Raw genomic sequence first — 19,297 nt, 5'->3', positions numbered from 1 at the left:
GAGGAGTTAAGATTTCAATTACTCTATTACAACCCCCACTTGTCGGAAGAGTACTTTATCGCGTGTTACATTAATGGGCTCAAGGAAGAATTTTCCATTTCTCGACATCGCTCATCCAAACACATTAGAGGAGACATATGAACAAGCACAGCTACACGAAAAGGCTCTAGCAGTGATTAACAGAAAGAATCGATTTATTTCTAAGACACCGATGGAGACCAATCAACGAGACACATCAGATAAGGGCACTGAAGGAACCGGGCAACAGTACCAGAACCAGAACAGAACTACAACTGGTCAATATACTGCTAACAAACAGTTAATGGAACATCGTCGAGCTGCTAGATTATGCTTTCGATGTGGAGAAAAGTACCATCCTGGGCACGTTTGTGCAAACAAGTCATTGTATACATTACAAGCTACTGAGGATATTATGGAAGTTTATGATGAAAGTTGTTTACAAGCAGGATCAAACGACGTGACAGTCACGGGAAAGGAAGGAGAGGAGCCAGAAGTTGTACCTGAAGAAAAGAATCCGCAAGAAATAGGAGTGTCGGTTCATGCAGTAAGTGGAGGGAAACCCCAGGACACCATCAAAATACAAAGTGAGACAAACAATCGACTTCTCACCATTTTGATAGATATGGGAAGCACGCACTGTTTCATCGACCTGCAAGTAGCCAGAGAGATTGGCGCACGAATAGAAGTCGCTTCTCCCTGGGTAGTGACAGTAGCGAATGGCCATAAGGTTTTGAGTAAACTAACATGCCCTGGTTTCACTTGGATCATGCAAGGACATACATTCCAAGCAGATTTGATGGTGATCAGATTGGAAGGCTCAAGTATTATATTAGGAATTGATTGATTAAAATCTTATGGACCAGTAACCTTTGATTTCCTAGCGAATTCAGTTGCTATCACCAAAGAAGGTCAGAGTTTAGAACTGAAAGGGATCGAGGAAAGAGCTAAATTAAGGTTGATATCTGCAGCCCAATGGAGACAGGACATAGAGAAGGGTGAATGCTATCTCCTCAGACATCAACCTTTAACAGAAGAAGATAAACAAGAAGTAGAGGTACACCCAGAGATTCAAGAGGTGCTGGATAAATTTCAGAATGTGTTCGAAGGGCCCAAAGAGTTGCCCACACCCCGAATTTTGGAATCGAAAACAGTGAAGCGTGAGAACAGGGCTGTGACTGAGGTGCTGGTTAAGTGGACAAACCCTCCAATGGAGAGCGCAACGTGGGAAGATTACTGGCTTCTTAAGAGTCAGTTTCCATCTTTTGATCCTTGAGGACAAGGATCGCATTAAGAAGGGGGGATTGTTACGCCTGCCAAGTATAATTAGGAGGATTAGGAGCAGATTAATGGAGGTTAGGAGAGTAGTAAGCAATAAAGCAGGAAGATGAAGGCTTAGCTTTATCTCTACATCATGCCGGGGGTTGAGAAGCTTCGACCTTCAAAAGTGGCGCTGGGAGTCGGCTCAGAAGTGAAGGGCGGAAAGGGAAAAAGAGAGCGATTAGGGCGAGGAAGAAGAAGGGCGAACTGGCAGGATTTCGAGGGCGAATGTGCGAACCGACAAGGCACCCTATTAGTTCGGGTGTTTGGGGCGGTTGGGCAAATGTCGGCCCAGTATGCTACCAAGTGAAGATCCAGATCTACACAGCCCAAACCACAAGCTGTGGGCCACTGATGAAGGATTGGAAGCCCGTTTAGGAATTAGGGTTTATTTTATTCAAATTCGTATTATATATATGAGGCAGTGTGTAACTCCTAGGGTTTTTTAATGGATGATTAATGAAAATTCTCCGTCTTCTTAACTTCTCTCTTATTCTCTCTTATTCTCTCTATTCCCCCTGATCCTTTTCCTCAATCTATCTTTTCTCTTCTTTTCCTTCTTCTTCTTATTCAATTATTATCTACACATTATTCCGATCTGTATCGCGAAGACAGCAAACCGAAACCATCATCCTCGACGCCGTCCATCGTCTCAGCGAGATCTCATCATCGACGGGTTGCGCCGAGTCAGGTACGTAACAGATAACTTAATTGTAGAACCTAATAAGAAATCCTTAAACTAATCATAATTTATTTATATTTAAACGCCGGTGTGAAGGATCAAACCTCAATAGGACCATTTTGATCAGGGGCTAAGGACGCTAACCACTTATTCTTTTGTGTTTGCTTTGATGTTAAGGAACAACAATGCAACATATCGATGTTATAAAAGAGCTATACTAGGGCTTTTTTTGCAAATAGTTCCTGAGCAATTTTTATTTTAAAAATAGTCCTATCAAAATTAAAATTGTAAAAATGGTCATGTCTCTGTCACGCAGGCGTCACGTCAGCGCCACGCGGGCAGGACTGGGGCCAAGGTATTAAGTTGAACACGGTGAATCATTCACCGTGTCTAAACACGGTGAATGGTTCACCGTGTTTCTTACGTATTTTTTGTATATTGAAAAGTGAAATAAGGAGTAGGGATGTCAATAGGTATGAATATCCGAAATATTATCCGAATCCAAACCCGAATAAATTATATATATATACGTAATTTATTTTTTTTTATTTATACAATATATAAAATATTTAATAATTTTTATTCCTTAGATCTTTATCCAACGGTATAGATTTTTAAAACCCGCTGGATTGGATGAAGATTTAAGGAATAAAAATTATTAAATATTTTATGTATTGTATAAATAAACAAAAATAAATTATATATATATATATAATTTATTCGGGTTTAAATTCAGATAATATTTCGAATATCCATACCTATTGACATCCCTACTCTTTATTCCACTTTTCAATATACAAAAAAAATATAACAAAAAATACGTACTAAACACGGTAAATCATTCACAGTGTTTGAACACGGTGAATGGTTCATCGTATTCAACTTAATACACGGGCCTAGTCCTGCTCACGTGGCGCTGACGTGGCGCCTGCGTGGCAGGATCAGGGCCATTTTTGCAAATTAAATTTTAACAGGACTATTTTTAAAATAAAAATTTGTCAGGAATCTAAATGCAAAAAAAGCCCGCTATACTATTCGTACGCATTCTGCTCATCCAAAAGTTCATGTATTTTACTAATTTTATCGTGAATTTTTTACTTTTTTTTTTAAAAAAAAAAAACTTTGGAGGGATGGATGTAACATTTTTCTTCCAAAAATTATGCACGATTGCGACACTAAATTTTCTGTGCATTACTTGATATGCTGGAAAGTCTCGAATGCTCTATGTTGATGTTTATGTGTTCATAACAAAATGTGGGACATTATGTTATGTCCCACATTTTGATTTGGTTTAATTTTAACTAATATTTGTTCTTATGAAATCTAAGATGTCGTCCTTTATGATAGTACTGGGAATTGATGAATTACGAAGAATAATGTGGGGGAAATTGAAGAGAGAAGATATAAGCTGCGATAAAATAAATTTGTAGCATCAAAAACGAATTACAACAATAAATATAATCTGTACCATCCAAAAGAAATATAAGATATATAATGCATGATGGAGCACGAAATCTCGCGGTTCTGTTTTTACAACCGAGTGGTTTTGGTTTCTAAATACACAATCGAAGAACCTGAAACATAGCCAATGCCAAAGACGTAAGGAGAAGATCTGGGAAGATCTGGACAGAGTCACCTGCTCTCGTGTCGCAGGATTTTTTAAAAAAAAGCAACAACCATTAGCTTGCTGAACGCATAAAAGATCGGGGGAGGAGGAGAACACTTTGGTTTATTCGAACTCGGGCATTTGCAGTACTTTTCAAATGTTGCCCAGTTAGTCACGGCGTAGAAGGTAGGGGTGGTGGTAAAGGTCGACAAACTTCTGTGCTCCGACGAGAACGTGGGGGTTCCGTTGTGAAAGGCGGCAGTCAGATTGACTGAAACAAGGATCAGACATCAGAGAACGCCACCGGAATCGAAGGAGGGACTTCACCGGCAGCCAGAGAAGCACCGCCAACCTAAGGTCGTACAGGAAAAACTGGCGAGAAGCCATTGATGACAACAACTGAAGCAATGAAAATTGGAAAATATTCTATACGTTTACGCAAAATATACAAAAGATCGCTATTAATTTGGCTAAGAAAATGAAGAAACATATCTCTGTTTGCCCTAGATTTGGCATTTAGATTAGCATTTTGCTTGCCGCCAGTATTCCAATGTCCCACAAGAGAAACTCGGATGTTATATTATTTCGATTTAAAAAGTAGCATCGCACAAATCTATCAATTGTATGCATTTATCTTGGGCCTTGGTCTTTACAGATTTGGACCGGCCCATCTCATTGGGCCAATATTAATGCAAATAAGAAAAATTGTGGGAAGTTTGACCCACCTCATATCAAACCAAACAATATATAGTTACAATGAATATATTTTTTAGGGTTAATTTGGTATTGAACCATAGATACTTTGGTAAGACTGTAAAAAATATATCGTAATCGACTCATCGCGATATACGAAAAAATATTTTTTTTAACGTATTTTCTCACCGCACGTAATACAATCTTCTCGCAATTCGAAACGAAATCTTAATCTATAATGTATAGGTTACAAAGAAAAAGTCCTCTACTTTCTGATGCTGCTGTGACGATTACGATGGTGTACCTGTATATTCATTAAAAATTTCTAAAAAGGAAACAGAAGTCTGTTCTTTCTTTAAATAAAATATAAATATAATAATAAATATAATAATAATAATAATAATAATAATAATAATAATACGAAATTAACTAATCCCATCCGTTCAAAGGCAGGTAGTTCTCGACGTGGACCAGAGGCGGCAAAGGCCAAACTAGAGATTTTCCATGCGGCGAGAAAGGCACGAATTTCTGGTCTCGCGGATCGTACCAAAGATATGCCGTCCAGTCTATGTACATCAAGATCCGTCCGTCTTCGCCGATCAGCACCGGCAGAAACCTGCCGAATTCCTCCGGGATCTGCGGGCGTCCCAAGTCGATTCGGTGCTCCATCTCCCAACCTCCCTTCTCGTAGTCCTTCAGCGCCCACACCTCCACCTTCCCGGCCCCCAGGAGATGATCGAGGAACAGCAACCCTCGCTGCTCTCTCAGGCTGACGGTGTTGTAGGTCCCGATCGAGATCTTACCGCAGACGCCGCGCGGCATCGGAATCACCCGCCACGCCTCCGTCTCGAGATCGAGCGCCGCCAATCCCTTGCCTTCCTCCGTGCTCGGCGTCATGTGTAGGGCTCCGTTGACGAACGCCATTTGATCCCGCGTGATCATAAAAGGAGGAGGACCTCTCGCCGGCCTCCATGATCGGTCGACGCCGACGGTGAGCACCGCGCATCTCTCTTCCACTGCCTGTCGGCCGCTCCCACGGTCTATATCCACGTGGCCGAAGACCCTGGCGACCTTGAATTTCCTGAGGGATGGTACGTAGCCAAACCCCACGTAGCGAAGAAAGGTGGTATTCCCAGAAGAGAACTCAGGCAGAGTCACCCGCTCCCGCGTCGCCGGATTTAGCAGCGAGCAGCGGCTGCCGTCTTCTCGGATGCATATGAGATCGGGAGAGGAGGAGAATACTCTGACGGCCATGTCGCTGATGCTGTTGAAGCCGGCGACATCATAGTATATTCTTTGCAGGGTAGCTCCCCTGGTCGGAACGTAGGTTGCTTTGCCCTTATTGTCGCCGTTTAAGTTCCATTCTCTGACGAGAGCGAGGGGGTGCTGCTGCGAACGGCGGTGGTGGGATTCAATTAAGTGAGGATCGGAGATCAGAGAACGCCAGGTCCTGGATACGCACCGGAATCGGAGGAGGGACTTCACCGGCAGCCGAACAAGCACCTCCGAGATGAGCTCGTCAGGGATAGGCTGACGAGAGCATCTTCCTTCTATTTTCCGTTTCTTCGGGACAGACTCCATCAATGGCGACAGGAACGACGACGACGACTCAGTTGGCGTCTTTGAGGTTGGGGATTTGAATCCCTATTATTATTATATTATATATATATACTTTTGCTAACAGGCGATTAGGATTCAGCTACGAAATATTATGCCATATATATATATATATATATATATATATATATATATATATATATATATATATATATATATATATATATAGATAGAAGATCGAAATTTAAATATAGATATAGATATAGATTTCATTCCNCATTTGCATCGACCCATACGCCATCGTCTTATTGAATCGGATTTCTACGTACGGATCCGACCTGTTAATAAACAAACAACGACCGGAGCATCGCACGTGTACGCGCCGCTGAGGTGTGGCGTTTCATTACGTTCCGAGAACAAAACCACCTCCCGAGACTCCCGCTTCGGTGATTGACACGTTCAACCACCCAAGCCACGTCACCCATACCTTTTCCTTTTTTTTAATTAATTAAATTATTATTATTATTATTATTATTATTATTATTATATATTATTTGTGCTGCTATTATTATATGCCCACGTTCCCTCTTCCCCTCCTCTTCTCTTTGATTCGTTTCCCTCGTACTGGTGTAGAAGAGATTGACATGGAGGTTCCCACAGGGTTCTTGGCCACGCTATGGAGCTTTCTCTCACTCGCCCCTTTCTTCTTATTGCTTCTGCTCCTGGGAATCATCAAAGGTAACATGCATACCTGTTGAATGCGCAATGCAACATGCAAGTTAAAATTTAGCTTTAGCACTCTTTAATGTGATAAAAAGTAGGTGATTAAAAGATGTTTCACATGTCTCTCGGCAAATTTTCTTCTTCTGTTGCAGCTGCTGTAATAGGTCCGATAGTAGCTGCTGTAATTTTCTTCGGAAACTCTGCGGTGATCATCGGTCTTTGGCCCGCACACTTCATCTGGACTTACTACTGTTTAATAAAGTACAGTTTCCTTATTATAAACTTGCCACTGAAACAAGTTGTACATAGCATTGAGCTGCAGCACACAAGAATGTCTTGTTCTCTTACTGTTTTTGTTAAGATTCTGCAACGATCGTGAATTGCAGAACAAAGAGAATTGGGCTGGTTCTGAAGATCCTGCTGCTGATCACCTTGCCGGTGCCGCTGCTTCTGTGGCCGGTATTCGGCATTCTAGGGAGCCTTTTAGTAGGAATAGGATATGGGTATTTCACGCCTCTGATCGCAACGTTCGAGGCCGTTGGGGAGGATGTCCTCGACAAGTTCTCTCACTGCTTCACTGTAAGTTTCACTTTCAGTTCCGGGTTCTCCTAAAAATCCAAAAAAAGAATAATATCATTTGCTCTGTACTGTTGCTAAGCAAAGAACTAACTGAACAAAGTAACGAAATGGCGGAGCTCTTCGGTGGATATTGTTTATTGGTGAATGACTGAACAAACATCTATCAAACTTATTCGATTGTTAATTATAACATAGAAAGCAGGAGAACCCACAGGATGCCCTTGATACAGAAACATTAAATTCGACAGATGTATTTTACCATAGTTTTCCTGAAAACAATGAAACGAAGAGCTAAGAAAATGATTTCTCGACAAGTTTTCCTGAAAACAATGAAACGAAGAGCTAAGAAAATGATTTCTCGACAGGACGGATGCAAGAGTACGATAGAAGGAGCTTGTACGACAGTTCGAGACTTCACGGATTTCTGTTTCCACTCCTACTTCTCGTTCATGGATGATTTAAGCGAGAAAGTAAGGGATGATGAGACTCCCATTGATATCAAGTACGGCATTCACCAATTGAACTTTCTCTCCTGTCTGTTTAATTTGAATATTACCTCACTAATTGACTCTTTATCCATTCTGCTATCCAAATTAAACATATTTTGAGATGATACCTGAAATTCTCGCATCTTTGTTGTCTACTCTAAGAACTACTGCTAAATTCATGACTTGTAGTTGCCAAAAATGATAAACTGCGATCGACACTGCTCGTGACCATATGTAATTGGTAATCTGCTTTGTTTCTAAAGGTTATCGACGCTCCCGAAGAGTTTACTGGTTTGCCTTCTCGCTGTCCCTATAGATGTACTAGTGATAAGTGCTGTGGCATTGTGGAAAAGTCCGTACATGCTGTTGAAAGGATGGCAGCGGCTTTTTCATGACTTACTTGGAAGAGAAGGACCTTTCCTGGAGACTGTGTGTGTACCCTTCGCTGGTCTTGCTATTGTACTGTGGCCTCTTGCGGTAACTGGGGCAGTGATTGCCTCATTCATCTCCAGCTTCTTCCTCGCTCTCTATGGTGGATTGATTACTTATCAGGTATGGTTTGTACCTAGATAACAAAAGTAAAAGGCATGGCATTTAGTTGATAAGTAATGCATCTGTAATTTATCATGCATGAGCTTGTAGACAGTTGTATAGAAATTTGTTTGTAAGCCTAGTTTCATAAACTACCAATTAGAATTCAGATATCAAGTAACTCTTAATTTAATTCTAATTACTGTAGGAGGATTCTCTGCGAATGGGTCTTGCATATGTTGTGGCAGTGATATCACTCTATGACGAGTACACAAATGATTTACTTTACCTAAGAGAAGGTTCTTGTCTCCCAAGGTATCGTTTGCTCTAGTAAAATATATGTTAGTATCATGAATCTTGTCGATAGAAAACCTATATGCCCAAGTACTAATAAATGACCTCTCTGATTAAATATGCTTTCGACAGCCAGGCCAAAGTATCGGAAATCTCAATTTACTGAGAGGAAACATCAGATGGACCAGAGAAAGAACGAAAATGATAGAATAGTGTCAGCACCGAACATATCTAAGTTGGTTTCAGAAAGATCAAGGACACTAAAGAAAGCTATTAAAGAGTTAAGACCTATACAGGTAAAATTTCTCCTCTCTCTCTCACTCACAAATGAAGTGCTCACAAATGAAGTGGTTGATCTGAATTTTTGAGCTTCGGTGATTTGCATTCACAATTTTACAGATTTGGGATTGGCTCTTCAGATCATGCGAGATAAATGGAAGGATATTGTTAAATGAGGGTCTGATACGTGTTGTGGATATAGAGGAATGCATCATTGAAGGGAAATGCAAGAAATTAAGCATCAAGTTACCTGCTTGGTCTATTCTACAGTGCTTGATAAGATCAGCAAAATGCGGCTCAAACGGACTACTTATATGTATAATAACTTTCTACTAATTTCTTTTTACCGAAGTTTAATTTGGTTATGTTCTTAATAGTGTTGTGACTGACAAAATTATTCAGCTGATGAGGTGGAGCTCACTAACTTTAATTGGCCAAAGGATAGTGTATTATATTGGATTCTTGGACCATTACTGGTTATGAAGGAGCAGATAAGAAGCATGGAGTTGAGCGAGGATGAAGCAGCATGTTTGAGGAAGTTGCTTTTGACCAGAAGCAATGAGAAGCCAGAGGACTGGGATGATTGCGGGTTCCCATCAGATGATAATGTAAGAAGAGCTCAGTTACAAGCAATCATCAGAAGGTATTTTCAACTATTTATATCAGCAAAACCTCTTCTCTTCAGAGCTTATCTGAAGCTTCAGATAATTTAGAAGGCCTTTCTGATTGAGTTCTAAAAGTAAAGCATCCTTTAATTTTACATTTTAATTTAATGTGCAAAATTATTCTAAAATTAGAGGGGGTTTTAATAACACAACTAAAAACCTCATAAGGTTCAAGTTTCTTGATAAGACAAGATACTGCAAGTTATATACCATTTCCTTTGCGATTGAAGAGCAAGAAACATGACTTCAGTATACACAGATTGCAGGGAATTGTTGCTAACATGTCGCGAATCCCGAGTTTCCGGAGAAGATTCAATAATCTGGTCAAGGCTTTGTATTCAGAAGCAGTAGAAATCGGTGCAGTCGGTCAAAAAGGAAGCTCAAAATCGGGAGTAACAAATAGTAGACTGGTTGGCAGTGAAGAAACTCAAAACAACCGTGTGGAAAGAACACACGAAGTAGACAGGCCTACTGATGGTGGTGAAATTGTGTGATGCGAAATTCTCTTAATCAAAGATCATTTTGTAGAAGAGAAAAATAATGCTACTATAGCTTGTCATGATTTTTTGTCCATGAAATTACTTAAAAATTGCAGAGGTCTATAAGATGTTAACTGATAGAGAGAAAAATATTCGAAACTGAAAGTTCTTTTGAGTTTTAACTTAAACCCCACAAAACAGTTCTTATGTACAGCTTAGTAAAAACACCTGCTTCCCATTTCGATCACAGAATGGGAGCTCCATTTACAGCTAGCATACATAGAAAGTTAAATAAATAAATAAATAAACTGAAAGCAGTATAAAGTTAATGTAACGTATTATCAGCCTTCCTACCGTTGGTTTGAAATTTGCCAAATGGGGCTGTCAACCTGCAACAACTTCCTTAGATTTCATAATGTAAAAGGCTGATAAGAGGGTTACCGTCTTCATTGGCCGATTTCATTGGCCGCTGACCTCGAAAACCCTAACACACTGGTCAGCTCCACAAGAAGCGAGTTGAAGTGTCTTCGTATCACCGAAATCAGGGTTTCTCCATCTCAAGCGATGTACCGTCGAAACATGACATAATAAAGGATCAAACCGAATAGCACAAACAGCAGTAAATGGTGATGTGCCCATATCATTAATCTCGGCAACTCTACCACCAGAGAGACTCCAAAGTTCTATGAGCCCATTATCCATGCCTATGGCAAGAAACCCGGCATTGCATGACTGATCACGGCCGACCCATGATAAGGCTGTGACGCTGTCGCGGAATTGAGGAAGTGTAGCGAGTAGATCAACAGAAGATGCTTCCTTATTAACCGACCATACCTTGACAGTTTTGTCCCTTGAACCAGTTGCAAAATCATGGCTGAAGGGGTTCCATGAACATGCCCATATTATTCTTTTGTGCGCCTCTTGCTTGGCAATCAACTGATGGATGACTTCGTCCCCTGAAAACCATGAGACAGGAAAGGCAATCCATGACCATCCATGAAACAGTGGATTATTAAACAATAAGAAGAGCAGAGGACAAAATGCACATGCAGGAAGAGGTAGCATCATATATAACACTAGGGATGTAATCGGCAGTTGATAAAATGGTCAGAACTACGCACCAGTTTTGCTGATTGAGAACACTGAGAACTGCCGATCCCTTGAGACAGCCAAGAGAAAAGCGTCATCATGGGAAAACTCCAGCTGTGTGACTGTTAAGCTGTGAGAATGCAAACGGCCAATGGCTTTCCATGACCCAACTTCCCAAAGCCAAATCTCGGCAACTGTTGCTGTTTGAGCCTGTGATATCATCACACTATAAATTTTTAGGGTTGAGATAGGGTCGGTCTTTAATCAGACACAACCCACCCAAGTTGCAGCACTAAAGCTAACGCACTACAATATATTTGTTAACTAACAAATAACAATCTTACGTTGGCATCCCTACAAATACCATGTAACATAAACATCTAATACAATAATGCAAAAAACATATAAGATAAAAGACAACAAGTGTACCTTGCATGATGAAGCAATAAGCTTACCCTCATGGTCACAGCACAAGGAAAATAGCTCGTTACCGTGGCCATAAAGTTTATGGGTTTCAGGCCACAATGTATGCCAGGCTAGTTGTTCCTCTACAGGAGGCTCAGTCAAAACAGTAGGCACTGCATCAGGAATTGTTTCCAGAGAATCTGCACCATCGTTGTGAAGACTGGCTGGAGATTCATTGACAGCTGAGTGTATTGAATCAGTGGAAAGATGTCAGTTACAGCAATACCGAATTTGAATCTAATAAATATGCAATACCATCATGGGCATAAAATTTAAATAAATGATTTTTTTTTTTAGAGATAGGTAGCACGCTACCCGCTTCGTTTATTTCATTTAGAAATAAACTTAGCTGGAAATGTGAATCAACTAGGATTCGAACTTGAGACCTCAAGTACCAACTATCAAACCCTTTGCCACTTGCTCTAGGGACGGTCGGCAAATTTAAATAAATGATATTCCTGTAGGAACTCCCTCATATTGTGGTTCAGGAAAATTTAAATAAATGATATTCCTGAACCACAATATGAGGGAGTTCCTACAGGAACTTAAATTGGGAAAGGAGATGAGAACAGGTTTCAAGCAGAGGCTAGATGAAAACTTTCTGGTGAAAAGCAAGACGAGTATATCCATAGTTTACATCATTTTACATGGTATTTGTCTGCATGCGTCATTGTCACTGGGAGATCTACATATGAGCGAAAATAAATGAATACAATAGGCTGGGCAATATTCAATGCTAAACATCCTTTTTCGAATTTATGTAACTTTTGATCTAGAGGTCGAGCATTTGTTTAGCAGTTAGGTTGCACCAAGAGAGATACAGAGGAACTCACTGTGCATGTAGATAGGTTTTTGTGACAGACCAAGAGCAGACATGTTGGCACCAAGGACCTGTACTTGTTCATGAAAATCGTAAAAGTTGTTCTGGGACATCGCATGGTGAAGGGTCTTCAAAAATGATAATGGAGCTTCAAAAACCCTAGCAACTTTTTCATCAGCGCCACTTACAAATCGGTGGTTCCCAGCCCCTTGTATAAAAGTTACACAATTAATATCATGTCCATGAACTTGAGGACGAGCGATTTCATGCCAGGAGACCTTATCACCAGAGGTCTCTTCTATCCTCCATGGAGCAAATACACGAGCAGTCTGCAAAATAATCATATTAGCTACATTTGCCAAAGGATTAACAAAGTACATTTGCAAAAGGACTAACAAAGCAATACACATAAGTTTGGCCACTTCCTGACAAAATTGGCATCGGACAGACATAGGCCTTTTTGGCCTAGTTTTTGCATTGGCTTCTCTACTCCGAAAAGTAGCAGCAAATTTTAAGAAACTAAAAATGAAATGAGCTTCTAGGCCCTAAAATAGCTGTCTTCTGCAACAGAAGTTGTTCAGGACTTGAATGAAGAAGTTAGTGGCATTTCTAAAACGGGCCAACAATGAGATGCACAGGCAACATAGCAATGGAAAAAAATGTAAGCATCGTAGGAAAATTGAAAGACTTGCCTGGTCATGGCTAACGGATAGCAAATATTTGCCAGATTTGGCCCAAGTGAGGTCCGACACAGATGCAAAATGACCCGAGGGAACTTTCTGTGGCTGCCAGTTCTCATAATCCAAGCCAGCATTTCTCCACAGATGAAAAGATCCACCGTATCCATGCGCAAGTATTGATTGCCCGTCTGGTGCCCAATGGCCACCATAAAATCCTAATGCAGAGTGACTTAATTCACCCACGGTCACTACGTTTAGCCAAATTCCAGTGGTTTTTTCTGGTCTCCATATCATCATCGTTTTATCCATTGAAGCTGATAAGATGCTCATGGGTTGGTGACAATTAGTCCCATTTATAAGTGAAGGCGGTTGCCACTCCACAGAGTACACCCAATCTTCATGACCAACAAGGAGAGACTCTAAAGACACTTGATACGAGGAAGAACCGGCCACAAATATAGGACCTTCAATATACGATGTCAAGCCAATATCCTCTTTTCTTGACTGAATTGGAGAACCAGAAGATAAAGCATGTGCAGCCATTTTCCATATGCGAATAGTTTTATCCTGAGATGAACTCACAAGGAAAAGGTTGTGCTTTTCACTATCTAAAATGACAGGTAATGAAAAGTCTAAACTTCTGATCCAATCAGCATGGCCTTTCAGCTCACAAGCATGAGTAAACTGGATGTGCCAGAAAAGAAAAAAAAAAATCAGCACAAAAAGATTTAGGATAGGTAAAATGACAAAACCAACCACCAACCACTTTACAGACCTTGCCGGTCTGATCGCCAAAATATATATGGACCTTGAGATCTAAACCTCCCATTGCTAAAATTGCATGACTTTTGTTGCCTGGTAGTGCGGCTACTGACAAGGCAACCATAGGCTTTGAACCAACAGAGAGAGAGTCCAAACAGGAAACATTACACTTTCCTGTCACCAAAGCAATGGAAATTAATATTATGGATTTTAAAAGCCATAGAGAGTTCCCCACAATTTTTTAAGGTTGCCTTTCTAATCTTTACTACTTTTTCAAAGGAAGAAGTAAGATGTCAATTTTCTGGAGGGACTTCTCTAACACAGAAGGCATATAAATATGCCAAAGAGACAAATGAAAAAGTACCAGAAAAAAAAGTCCAGGATAATTTTTGAGACAAAGTTTAAGTGAGGTTACATTTAATGACACTGAATCCTTGTCTACATATGAAAGGAAGAAAATTCTGCTGTGATAATGTGACCCCAGAAAACAGTAAGGCATAGGAATGTGCAGCAGGCATGGTGATCAGTTACAAAATATCCATGTAGTAAACTAGAAGAAATAATTTAAACGACATAAATGCACTTAACATAGCAATTGAGATCTTTGGTCCATTAGTTACTGTATCTTACAATATAAATTTATCATATTAGGTAATCACAAGAAAAGTTTGGCAAGTGAATCGTCTTACCACCAACTGTTGATGAAAAGACAATCTTCCATATAAGAACAACACCATCTGAAGAGGTTGAAGCAAATATTGCAGTAACATCCGAAATCATCATCCCGGTTAGACAAGTCACGCCTCTCTTATGCATTTCTGGTACTTGCAACATGTGGCTCCACTGGAAAGGAACCATGACCATAATTAACAAAATCTTGCGAATGACCAATATACTAATAATATATAAAAATTAATGAGAATACTTGACTATTGACTGAATCAAGAATACATGAATTCTTTGATGGCACTCAAAGTAGCGACAACAGATTTGCCGCATCCCTTTAATATTTTTTCAGACTGACTTGAGTCAAGGAATTTAAAAATCCCCAAGGGGTCAGAGTGAAGGATGTCTAAAAGAAAGCTAAATGGTTTTCATAAAGAATCCGATGTGGAGCAACAGCCCCTATTCCTTATTTCTGACCATTTGAAGAGTAATCTGCATGACAAAATTGCAAATGATCTACCAACTATGAAGGAAATATAACTAAAAGAAACATAACGGGGAGAATAATGGTATGAATGAGTCCTAAAACTATCTTACATAGCAACATAATGTTGCTGAACTATCCCATATTTATGTACTAAATTCCACTCGACAAGAGTAAGGACTAGATTGTAGTGGAACGACCTATCCAAGAAATGGGGATGCCCATAAAGTCATCACTATATAGACAGCTACAAAATAGGACAATAGAATGTGATCACCCGAAAAAAAAAAGAAGAAGACAAGTACCTCTCTTTTTTTAGGATGTATCTCCCAGATCATGATGACACCATCAGCACTTCCTGAGAGCAGGTAATGCCTCTCCATATCTTGAACTGTCAGATAAGAGAGTAATTTAGCCCAACAATCAGAGCAAGACACAACGAATTCTGTCAGATAAGTTTCTCCTTTCACTTTTCTCTCAAAGTAGGATAATGCATGAAAAAATAAGAGTTCCTTTCCAATTAATCTGAGTTTTTGGTCCACACAACTATATCAAGTCAGCCTATTCTAGTATGCATTTAGATGAATTATGCATCTAGATGGTGACTTTCCAAATAGAATATTCCATATACAATTTAAAAATCATCAACCAAGAATTCGCTTCCAACTCTAGTAACCAGATTGTAGAAATTCAAGCCCATAATATGGATAAAAGCATGAAAGTGAGCAATATGCACGCCCCAAATTTTGCAAAAAAACATGGATCTCATAACAATTATTATACTTTTTCGAAGAGAAAATCGATGATATGAAAAGAGAAAGAAAGGTGGGACCTTTGATTGCATCTTTGTTGGTCGGAAGCCACTGGGTGCAGTTTACAACCGCCTTGTGCCCGGGAAGCGTGGCGAGAATCTGAGCACTCTGCTCCAAAACCCCATCAAAGAAACGATTCAAATAACCAAAAAGAACATCGAAAAAAATCCAAAAAAAAAAGATCGCAAAAAATGGGAGGGGATCAAAAAGAAAACCTCGGGGGAAAAGATTGCGACCGCGTTTTGGGCGCCGAACGCGACCAATCCGGAGGGGCTCCACGAGACGTTGTTGACGATTCGATTACAACCCGCGCCGATGAAGACGCGCTCCACAGCAACGCCGCCGCCCACGCCCCGAGCCGCCATTGGCGACGACGAAGATCGATTCTTGGAGCCCTCGAAGTAGTGAGAGGAGAGGAAGAGGGAGAAAGAAAGAGACGAGAGTGGGAGCGGGACACTGCATAAACCCTACCTCTACCCCGTCGCTTATCGGGTATAAGGGTATCAAACCCAAGAGAACCCTGGACGAACCTGATAATTTGATCGGGTCCGAGTCTCAAATTACCGGACCTTGCAACTTGTACAGAAGTCGGCGGTGAGAGGCTTTATGTGCCGACTCCAAGGGTAAAGCGCTTGTAACTTGTACAGAAGTCGGCGGTGAGAGCCTTTCTTTGCGGACTCCAAACTCCAAAGGTCGAACATTGCCATGCCAACATCCGCACATCTGTTTATTCATCTTGTAAGATCGTTAGCGCTAATAATTAATTTCAAAAATTCAAGTTTTTATAAATTTATAATTAATTCATTTCAAACGTACAGATACAGTGCTTACGGATCTCGATTGTGACTCGACCCAACCGGTCTTATGTCATTCCGAACATAACTCAGATTCAATAGTCTCGCGCCATAGAGCAGAAAATTTGTCTATTTAAGCCAACAATTTTAAAAATACGTAACTAATTTACTTAAAGTATACAAACACAGCATTAACGAATCTCGATTGTGACTAAATCCAACCGGTCTTATGCCACTTCGAATATGAGTCGGCTCAATCCAACCTCATACCATTTTAAACGTGAATTGACCGAATGTAATCTTCTATCATAAAGTAGGATACTGGTTCATTTAAGCCAACACAACTCTACATGATAGGTTCCAAAGACTTTTGGGAAGAAATTTTATAATTAAGTTTCGGCGCGGCTAAGAGTAAAGTCAGTACAGAATCAGATATAGTCAATTCTCTAAGTCATATGGCATGTTTACATTAACAACTAGTTGTCGTCACTTTTTGAGTCACGATTTGTACGGGTTTGAAAATGTAAGATTGCATACGAATCCAAACCGAACTTTAAGAACTTAATATAGAATTAATTAATTCTTTGTTGTCCACTCTTGTTAGCATTTGCTATTGACATAGTTCAGAGTTACAGTAATCCAACGTGACCCCATCAACTAATGTGTGTGATGGAGACTAGTAGGCATTATAATTCCCATTACGAGAAAATATATGCTAGCACAACGACTTTGTTGAAAGAGTCAAGTAATTCGTAGAACTGATTCATCTTGAACGATCCAATGGAGTATTTTGTTAGATGGACCAGTTTAGTTTCCCTTGTTTCTTAATTACAAATTAGCTATTTTCCCTTGTTTTCATAAAAAAGTACTGTGAAAGTTATTTAGCAAGTGTAATAGATGTGACAGGTTCAATTAATTTATAGTTCTTCCAGACGAACAATTTGCTTGTTATCTCTTGAACACACAAATTTAAAGAACAGAGATGCTGATCTTGGTAAAGAAAAGGAGACTAATTTTCAGAATGGCCTATAATAGAATCAATCACATAAAAGCTCGCTCACAAATCAGAACTGAACAATTCTTTTTTTTTTTTTCTTTTTGATTCTACTACTACGTGAAACAGTTTCATTACAATCGTGCGAGTTTGTAATCATTGATGTACTTCAACTAAAATGCCAACGACAGTTAATACATTAATTTCGAAGCAACATACATTATTCTGCAGCGACACAGCTTGTTTGTGCTGGCCACATCTTTTGGTCCAACAGCAGCAAAATATTTAATCCTATTCAAACTATATTATGAACGTTGGATGGACCTGGTCTTCATGCTCTCCAGGGCCCGATGCAATAATGAATATTATTAAATTCATAAACAAATTTTATTTAAAACAAAATATTGAAAATTTTTTCAATATATGTAAAAATCCATTTTCTCAATAAGAACCTTACAACCCTATAATTTCATTAAGCTCCAACCACAGCGTGATGGTGTACAAAAATATGAGTAGTTAGAACATGTTAGAAGAGGATGTTGCTGTAGTTTTCATTTTCTCTTTTATCACGCCATTCTTCTTCTTCTTCTTCTTCTTTTTTGTGCTCACTGATTGATATATATATATATATATATGGCCAGCTATGAATCTATAATTGATATATGTCTATCATTATAATTAGATCGACTAGTCATACTTATCGTGGTTAGTTAAGTAATTGATGGTTGTTATTCAGGATTTCAAGTTCGAAATATAATTGTTTCATATCTCAAGCTGAGTTCGCCTTTTAAAAAGAGAATAAATTTACAACCCACATATTCATAATAGCCCACGATCTAAGGCCATAAAATTATGTTTCTAATAATCAAAATTGATGCATCAATCATAACTGGCGTAATTGGCTAAAGGTCTTATGGTTGGTATCCAAGATCCTATATTCGAAATTTAATTACTTTATGCTTCTAGCTAAGTTTAGCTAACACTATTTTTTCTATAATAATAATAATAATAATAATAATAATAATAATCATCATCATTGAAGTTGAGTTTAGCCCGCGTGCGCAGCCATTTGAATACAAATTGAAATTTCCGTGCGGGACGTGTGGAGGTGGATCCCAACGGTCGAATCGCGATCCGAATCATTTCGAACCTCTCGACCGCGCGCGACCCCACCTGATTGGTCGGGCCCGCCACACCACATGCATCTTCGTATCAATCAGCGGGTGTTCAAAGGCACACGCACATCGATGCACCGGATCCGATCCCGCGCGCTTGGACTTCACAGGTCGTCCGCGAGAATCTATCTCTCCGGGGAATTATAGCCTGGACTTGGTCCACCACGTCAGCTGTAGACCGGTCATTAGCATTTCTCTTTAAATGAGATTTTATTTTATAAAAAAAAAAAGTGAATCAGATGATCTCCAAACCAAGGCTCCTAAGGGATTACGCGTGGAATGTGTAGCATGTGTTGAGAAGATCCAATGAAATGTTTTTTTATACAGAAATAATAACAAGTCGTGTGTGCCGATTACATCTATTCAATTACAATATAATATTTACTATCCCAAAAAAAGACCTTATTACTTGCTTTCATATAATTGGATCACTCTTTTATTGCAATTTTCTTTTGGTCATTGGAATAGAAAAATTAAAAATTTAGATTGTCAAATTATAGTTTTTTTTTTCTGAATTAAAAATTATTATAGGAATTATGGATGAAATAACCAATCTACCGTTTAAGTGGTAGACTAAATTTTTCATAGCAATTTCTCGGCTTTTAAAATGAACTATCCTTACTCACTCTCTCTCTCTCTCTC

General features: G+C 39.5%; 3 protein-coding genes across 9 annotated transcripts; 1 reads left to right on the top strand and 2 right to left on the bottom strand.

The window, feature by feature from the left end:
• Positions 4,674–6,060, bottom strand: LOC109725305 (F-box protein At3g07870-like). The gene has a single exon (XM_020254449.1). It carries the CDS (start codon positions 5,898–5,900, stop codon positions 4,749–4,751), a length of 1,152 nt encoding a protein of 383 aa, XP_020110038.1. The 5' UTR covers positions 5,901–6,060; the 3' UTR covers positions 4,674–4,748.
• Positions 6,438–10,035, top strand: LOC109706497 (uncharacterized membrane protein At3g27390). Its single transcript, XM_020227354.1, has 10 exons — positions 6,438–6,614; positions 6,752–6,860; positions 6,986–7,178; positions 7,544–7,680; positions 7,930–8,218; positions 8,406–8,512; positions 8,628–8,787; positions 8,891–9,086; positions 9,173–9,413; positions 9,695–10,035. Exons 1-10 carry the CDS (start codon positions 6,449–6,451, stop codon positions 9,927–9,929), a joined length of 1,833 nt encoding a protein of 610 aa, XP_020082943.1. The 5' UTR covers positions 6,438–6,448; the 3' UTR covers positions 9,930–10,035.
• LOC109706496 (elongator complex protein 2) lies at positions 6,685–16,156 on the bottom strand. 7 transcript variants are annotated; one of them, XM_020227348.1, is made up of 14 exons: positions 15,908–16,156; positions 15,713–15,800; positions 15,186–15,271; positions 14,420–14,573; positions 13,744–13,904; positions 12,981–13,652; positions 12,302–12,617; positions 11,433–11,650; positions 11,036–11,213; positions 10,356–10,870; positions 9,646–9,765; positions 8,067–8,231; positions 6,948–7,207; positions 6,685–6,848 (listed from the first exon to the last, which is right to left on the bottom strand). In XM_020227348.1, exons 1-10 carry the CDS (start codon positions 16,055–16,057, stop codon positions 10,374–10,376), a joined length of 2,520 nt encoding a protein of 839 aa, XP_020082937.1. In that variant the 5' UTR covers positions 16,058–16,156; the 3' UTR covers positions 6,685–6,848; positions 6,948–7,207; positions 8,067–8,231; positions 9,646–9,765; positions 10,356–10,373. The 7 variants fall into 7 exon arrangements, with proteins under 7 accessions (XP_020082937.1, XP_020082940.1, XP_020082938.1 ...); XM_020227351.1 differs by having other exon boundaries at positions 9,646–9,755; XM_020227349.1 differs by lacking the exon at positions 9,646–9,765 and having other exon boundaries at positions 10,269–10,870.

The sequence above is a fragment of the Ananas comosus genome, linkage group 2 (genome assembly GCF_001540865.1).
Source record: "Ananas comosus cultivar F153 linkage group 2, ASM154086v1, whole genome shotgun sequence".
Lineage (NCBI taxonomy): Eukaryota > Viridiplantae > Streptophyta > Magnoliopsida > Poales > Bromeliaceae > Ananas > Ananas comosus.
This window is presented reverse-complemented; position numbering and strand designations above follow the sequence as displayed.